Source organism: Lichenostomus cassidix, chromosome 2 (genome assembly GCF_008360975.1).
Source record: "Lichenostomus cassidix isolate B80296 chromosome 2, HeHo_3.0, whole genome shotgun sequence".
NCBI classification, from domain to species: Eukaryota; Metazoa; Chordata; class Aves; order Passeriformes; family Meliphagidae; genus Lichenostomus; species Lichenostomus cassidix.
In genome coordinates this window covers 70,267,247-70,274,715 of record NC_139482.1, presented here as the reverse complement: position 1 = coordinate 70,274,715, position 7,469 = coordinate 70,267,247, and the positions used below count along the sequence as shown (strand labels likewise).

Genomic DNA, 7,469 nt, shown 5'->3' with positions numbered 1-7,469 from the left:
TGTTTGAAAATTTCAAGGAGACTGGGCAATAGAATGCTATGGAAACTTGTCTTTCAAAGGAAGAACACGATTTCAAGTTGACAGCGTGATTTTGTGTGGGGGATTTGTTGGTTTTTTTGGGTTTTTTTAAATAATAGATTTCTATTTTTTTAAATGGATTTATTTTAATATCTAGAGTTCTCAAATAAAACTAGAGCCTCCTGTGCTAGAATGTGCAGATATTTTTCTACCTTTTTTCTCCAGCCCAGTGTGTAAAGCTGTACATTACTGGGCCATATAGTAGAGCTTCCTCCCTGTGGCAGGTGATGAGGGAGCTAAAGGCAGCCTTTCTCCCTGGTGCCATGGCAGACTCTCTGCATGGATTGCTGGTACTCCAGAGGCTGCACTGCAACCCCTCTGCCCCATAGAGGATCCCCAAATTAGAGGGATCTTTTCTAGAGCTCTAACTTCATTCTGCACTGCCTTTCTTGCTCACCTGCTGCTGAGGGGCAGGTGCTTGTATTTACAAAGCCTGTATTTAGTCCACAGTCTGAAACCCTGAATAACCTTTGTGACACATACTGAAAGAAAAGCATTGATCTTGATCCATCAAAACCCTTCATATCATCTTCTATCCCTTGACAGCACATGAGAGGCAAGGAAATGCCTTCACAGCCTTCCTGCTCATGTGCAAAGATATCCTGGGGTGCAGCCATGTGCCTTTCAGTGCTGCTTCTCTGCCCAACTTTCCATCACATAATTTTGAAGACCTGGTTTTCACGCAAAGCCTCCTGGTTCTCCCATCTGGGGAATGGGATATCACGAGGGATTGGTGTCCATGTGCAGGCAAGGGGAGTTCAGTGGCATAGATAAAGTGAAGGAACAGCTGGGGACATGAACACGAGTGTACAAGTGCTGCTCAGATGCTCAGTGGACTGGTGTATCCACCAAACCATTTCTGACCTTTTCTTCTTGTGTGGAAAGTTTTGGAAAGATGGGAGACAAAGTCAGGCATTGGCTGGGAGTTAGTTGCCATTTATCCAAGCTCCTGTAAAAGAGGAGTTTTTACACTGATGCTGACAGGGTTTAATTTTCACACAGCTACAAAACTTGCAGTATTATATTGATGTTCTTCTTTTAGAATAGCATTTAGCAGGTAATACCCACTTCTCTCGCTCTAGGAAGGAGGTAAGAAGAGATGCATATTGACTGCAGCCCTGCTTAGCAGTCAGCCAGGCTCACAGTCTGTTTTCCATGGCAGGCTTCACCAATGAAGGGATCCTGAAATTATCCAAGGTAGTATTTTCATTCTGTCACACCTCAAAGGCTACTCAGGGTTTTCCATCTCTCCTCTTTAATAAAAGTTTCCCAAAGGCTAGTCCAGTTTAGGCTTGTGTGCCACAGTGGTGAACAGAAATGAGAGGCACCCAAATGTCACCAAAAAGTTTGAAACCTTAATATTTCAAGAATTTTGGTTTTATTCAAAATAGGTGCTTTGCAAAGGTAGCTGAAAAAAATGTTCTGTAATAGAAAAGAAATTCTAGAACAGGTGAACAAACCAGTTTTGAGATAAGTTTTTAGGTTTTACTTGTGCTACATAGAATTATATATGTGATAAGTGTCAGAGAATTGACAGCGCTACACGTTCCCTGGTTCATATTTTATAGCATTCACATTTTAGCTTCTAACAATCTACTGCAATCCATAATTAAGACTGTAAAGCACTCAGTAGTGGCTTCTGTGGGTTTTGGCTCAGAAACATAAAATTTAACTCAGAGGAAAATGTCTGAGCTTTCAAAAAGAGGCTGTTTTCACAGTGGTAGAAAATGAGAGAAATTTCAGCCCAAACAAGAAATACAGGCAGGATCAGGGATGAGAATGCAAAAGGAATCGAGCTGATGTGCAAGACTGAACGGTCTGGAGCTCCTCTGAGCTGCACAGGGCTTGGCTTTACTCAAAGCCTTCAAACCCTTCACTTGACACCTTCAGAGTAAGTTGATAACACATCGAACTGCTCATGAAAGTGTGAGTTTGCTCTTGTAAATCTGTGGTTAGAAGGAGCAGCTGGTAAATAAACACAGCCTATAGCCTCGGTGTTGTGCTAAATGTGAAAAGGGGAAGAGACTTAACAGACTGTTCTGTTTAAAAAGAAACATTTCCTTGTACCATAAACACAAACATTTTAAAACGTCTCAGCTGGCACAGGGCTGCATGTTTTCGGCAATGGGTGGATGAAGCTCTGGCAGAAGGATCTGCTCCCAGTGCTGTCCCTCCCTCTCAGTGGGCTCCCTCCAGGACCAACCAGGGCTAACACTGCTGCCAGCAGCCAGGCACACAGCATTCCCACGTCACACCTTGCCTTGCAAAGCTCTGGCTTTCCATTTGTTGCCTGCCAAGCAAGTTGAGTGCCGTGTCATTCTTCCTACCCCTCATTCGCAGCTCAGTTCTAGCAGCCTGTCCAGCCCGAGTGTGGTGAGACCCTGACTCCTTGGGCAGGGTGACGGAGCTCTGACACTGCAGTCCTGTCTTGCAAGCTCGATGTCTTGCTGAAACCCATCAGCATGACCCTTGCCCAGTCACCTCCAGGAGAGTGAAGGTATCAGAAGCAGCTGCTGGCCCAAAGCCAAGCACATCATGCAGGGTTGTTTTGAGCCACAGCCCACTGTGGGGCATCAAACCCACACAGGGACCACCAGTGCCCAAACAGCTATGTGGTGTCAGAGACAGGCAGGGCAATGAGGACACCAGGACCTGCTTGAGCACAGATCAGGCAGGGCCCAGTCCTTGCTGGGGACATTGGGGGTGTCAAGCATCGAAAAGAATTTTAGGGAGATTAAAAAGGCTTTATGGCCCCTGGAAACTATGTAGAGGTGAAGTGAAGGTCGTGGCTTTGTTGTGCTGCGCAGGCAGGCCCTCCACTAGCTACAGGAAAGAAACTCAGCGGCCCTTTCTGTCCTTGAGTGTATCATTCCTCTGAGCACAAATCAGACCACGGGACCACAGAGGAAGGATGAGTTTTTAATACTCTCTTCATCTTGTGTGTTTGAATGTGTTCTTTTATTTGAAAACATGGCAAAACTCTAGGTTTTTTTCCTGGTCAAGGTTTAAATCTAAATACATAAGTGAAAGAACAACTTCCTTCTTTGCCTAAGCCAGAAACATGCTCCCAAGCTTATTTCTCAGCACGTAAGCACAGGGCAGGTTTTGTATCCACAGGGTGAGCTCTGCTGGATCCTCAGCCTGTGTAATTAGCCCTGCCCTGTCGTGCCGCACCACAGAGGACTCCTGTCCCTCTGTGAGACGAGGGACATCGCGGGCCGTGCCGGGCCTGCCACCAGCTGCAGCCACTCTTCCAGGCTGCTCAGGGCCGGCAGTGGAGGCTGTGCTGGGGGTCAAGAGGCCACTCTGCACCATTCCGAGCCAGGTCGCAGGGACTGGCCCAGTGCACGGCGTGGAGCGGTTTGGGAGAGCTCCCAGAGCACATCTTCCGCTTTTCTTCCCCTCTTGGCAGCAATCCCATCCGCCAGCTCCCGACATCAGCTGCAGTACGCGGAGGGGGAAGGGACGGGGACATCGGGCTGTGCCAGAACGCCGAGGCTGCCAGCCCCATGTTGCCCGGGCACAGAGAGGGGACAGGCCACGGGAAGGGACGAGACAGGAGGCTCTCCTCAGCGCTGGCAGCCGCACCAGGGCGGATGGGGTCGAGGCGGGAGGCTGCCTGAGGCCCAAGATGTCCTCTGACAGGGACAAGCGATTCCCAGGGGTGCTGAGGAGAAGGCGGCAATTGCAGGGCAGAGGAGAGCGAGGGAAGGTGCTGGGGGCTGGAAGGGAAGGCTCAGAGCCGGGGGCAGGTGCCTGGCCCTGCCGAGAAGGGCTGACCGGGAATGCAGCCCCATCAGCAGGAGGGGGGACGTGGGCTTGGTGACTAAACTTCTTGTAAAAGGGGGTGGAGAAAGGAAAGGGAGGGACAAGAAGCAAGGAAAAAAAAAAAACCTCTGTATGTCAAGTCTGAGGAAATGCTGTGGGAACTACAGCCAGGCGCCCTTTTTTTTTTTTTTTTCTCTCTCTTCTTCTTGTTCTCTCTTCTCCCCTCGTGTAGCTGAGAGGAAGGAAAGGAAGAAAGAGAAGTAGTCAGCTCAAATGAGCCTCGCTGCGCTGCCGGGGCGCGGGGGCTCGGCTGGAAGGATCTAGCTTCCCTTCGGTGGCAGGAAAAGCAGCCACGGGAGGAGGCAGAGGACACCCAGACATGCCCGTCCCGTCAGGCTGCTGGCTCCTTCTCCTGTTCCTCGCTGCCGCTGGCGAGCAGGTAAGGCTGGGAGCCGGCGGAGGGGGAGCTGGGTGTCGCATCCCCCCGGCAGGGTTGGTCCCTCGTCCCGCTTGCTCGGGGGAATCGGCGAGCTCGGAGCCCTCGGCATCCTGCGCCGCCGGCACTGCCGGAGCGGGGCTGGGCAGAGCAGCTTCGCCTGCTAAACCCCGCTCTGCTTGTTTGGGTTTTGGTTTTGTTTTTATCCCAGCAGCTCGCAAGCTTCTCTCGCTTCTGTAAAATCAAAGTAGTCCAAACCCAAAGTTGCAAGGGAAGCCAGAGGATCTGCAGGGAAAACAGCCTGTCTCTGCCCAGGGCAGGGTGTGAGAAACCAGAAAATATTTGCAGTGAGGTTGTTGAGGGATATAATTTGCATGTGGAGTAAAAATAAGGCAGACTCCACCCTACCGAAGAGATTTATTCGAGAGAGCGTGAGCACACTTGTCCCTCAGGCGTGGGACGCGGGGCTTTGGCAGCCCGGCTCAGCCTTGCCGCCCCCGCCGGGATGAGTCCCTCACGCCATGGCCATCCCGCCGTCCCACAGGCTGGAGCCCCCGGGCCGCCCCGGGACACGGGACAGCCTTGGGACACGGGACAGCCTTGTCACCCCGGGTTCGCGAGTAGGAGGCTGAGGCTGGAGCGGCCGCATAACTCGCTCGGAGGCTGCTGTGCTGCTCATGGCAGAGCCAGGAACCCAAGCGCGGTGCCAGGTCAGCGGCCCCAAAGGGCTGCCCTTTCCTCTGACGGGGAAGAGCCGAGCGAGGTTTGGCTCTGCGGATGTTTGCAAACACAGCGTGCTCTGGTTGCAGCTCTGCGCGATGCCAGGTGGCTGAGGGTCAGTGTGTGACACTCGGCATCGTGGCTGGTCTTCCCCTGCTCTCGGAAGGACCATTTTCTACAGCCAGCTCTCGCTGAGCCTTGTGAATGGCGTACATCGAGTCTCCTCCAGTGGTTTATGTCTGCAGAATCTTGCTTTGTTTTTTCTGATTATACAGCTTTAAAATTACCCTTTTCCCTTCTGGTTATTTAGGCCCTTCGAGACTGGCAGGATTTACAAATCCCATGCTACCCTTTATTTACACTTTATTTCCTCCATTAATCGATGTTTGGCAGCCTCGCCACCATTTGTATTTCTTTCATCTGAACTTCTGGTATTTCTCTATGTCTCATTATTCTTGTTAAGTTACGTAACTTTAAGTGCTTCCCTCAACATGGTCCTGTAACCAGGCCATGGCTGGGTTCCCTGAGAGCAAGGTGCAGCTTCAAGAAAAAAAAAAAGAAGATAAAAAACCCAAACCAAAACAAAAAACCCTCTGCTTTCTACAGCTTACAATTTAATGTCTGACCACACAGTCCTGAGAGCCTTTTCTCTGGATCCCTGGTCCTAAATATGTTGCCTAAAACCACACAGACCTTTTTTCCCCCCCTCTAAAACATACGTTTCATTTTGTCCACCCTCACTGTCAGGCTTCTTTCAAATTGCTGCTTTCCAGGTGTCCTCCATATGTATATGAATGAGCCTGCAAATTTCAAAAGTGTCTTTTTCATCACAGCTTTCAGGTGGTTTGTCCTGTTCCTCAGTATCCTCTGTGTCTCTCTTTTTTTCTACCCTGGTGTTCAGGATTGATCAATGCAGCAGGTAGAGCAGACCTTAATGCTCTTCATACCTTTACTTCAGGTCACTAACCACTGCATGCCTGCTTCCTTCTGGAGCTATTTGGGTTTAGTACATTTTTTCCCTTTGGAATATCCTCATTGCCGGGTACTGGCTCCACTTTTGACCAGACCTTGAAAATTCAGATTTCCATTGTATAGCTCCCAGCATGTTTTAGGCACCCTGATGTCGGACACAGAGCTCCTCATTATTTCTCACCTCTTGATTCATAGCCTTTCACAGGACAGAAAACAAGGAACTTGTATTTATTTTGGGCTGATGTGTAAAGTCTTTCCACTGCATCCAACATGTGCTTAATTCTGAGTCTGTAAGTGTTTTGTATAGGGTGCAACTTTCCATAGCCATTGCTTTGGACAAATAGCAGCACAAAATTGTAGGAAGGTCCAGGAAAGTTGTCGTGTAAGGATAAGGATAAACTGTAATTTACCAAAGAGCCTGTTAATTCAATAATCTGGCTTCAAGGGTGAGCAGAACCTAAAAGTCAAGAATGTGGAAGCAAGGCAAGCTTAGAGGGGTGCTGCTCTGAGACAGCCTTTCAGTTTCTCCTTTGTTTGACTGAGTTGAACAGTGGTTCCTTAGAAGAATGGTGCTTTCTGATAGAACAAGTGTGAGAATAGCTGTGGGAGGGCTGAGGTTTTTCTGATGTGCTTGTGTTAGTTTAGACTCGATAATAGCGTGAAATAGTGCTCAAATGGTGATATGTGCAATGTATTTCCTGCAAAGAATGAGAAGCATTTGGAAATGTAAATTACTGCATACTCACTCATAATTCTGCTGAGAATAGACATGATCATTGTCATCATTTTCACCAAAGAGGAAATGGGAACAGAGAATTCGTGACTTGCTCTAGGTCACACACCGAGCGTGGAGCAGAAGTTCTGGGAGAAGAGCTGAGCCCTGCCTATCTTGTGCTTCAGCCACAAGACGATCTTTCCAAGTGATTCATTTTGGGCACCTGTCAGAGGTATTTTTCTTTCTGAGGCATGATCTGCCCAGCTTCTTTGCACAGAATAGTCACATCCCTTTCCTTGCTTAACACCAGTAAAGAGCATCACTGTTATTATCAAACAGGAGTCAAAATCTCTGAGAATGTGCCTTTGCAAGTGTGCAACAAACCAGTTGCACCACAGATTCTTCTCCCATTTTGTGGCATGGCATGGGCTCTTCCACTATTCTGTAACATTTACTTCATAGGGAAAGTTTGCTCATTGCAAGCATCTGGAATTCTTTGCAATATAGAAAAGTGTTGGCCAAAGTATAGATTTTTCTTTTAACTTCCTAAAACACAGAGTCTGTATGATGAGAGCGGGGGAAAAAGAGTGTAACAGTGATTATACTGTGTTACATCATGGGCTCTCCCAGTCCATTATTCCTGCTCCAATCAGAGCCAAAGGAATCATCCAGCAGAGCAAAACTTCTGCAGTATCTTATCTAAACACCTAGATTTATTCTCTCATCTACAGCATAGGCTTCAAAGCTACTGTAATTCAATTAGTTCACTTGTCAAAACTC

The 7,469-nt window shown here is 48.5% G+C and overlaps 1 protein-coding gene across 2 annotated transcripts in view; it reads left to right on the top strand.

Moving 5' to 3' along the window:
- Positions 1-3,370: 3,370 nt before the first annotated feature.
- The window catches only part of TNFRSF11A (TNF receptor superfamily member 11a), a 28,952-nt gene continuing 24,853 nt past the window's right edge, over positions 3,371-7,469 (top strand). Inside the window, exons 1-2 of one of the 2 annotated variants that reach the window (XM_085052074.1) lie at positions 3,371-3,790; positions 4,079-4,285. In XM_085052074.1, coding sequence (XP_084908200.1) covers positions 4,226-4,285 — 60 coding nt within the window. In that variant the 5' untranslated portion in view covers positions 3,371-3,790; positions 4,079-4,225. Of the gene's footprint in view, positions 3,791-3,816; positions 4,286-7,469 lie in introns of those variants that run through there. The other variant, XM_085052075.1, reaches the window with a different exon arrangement.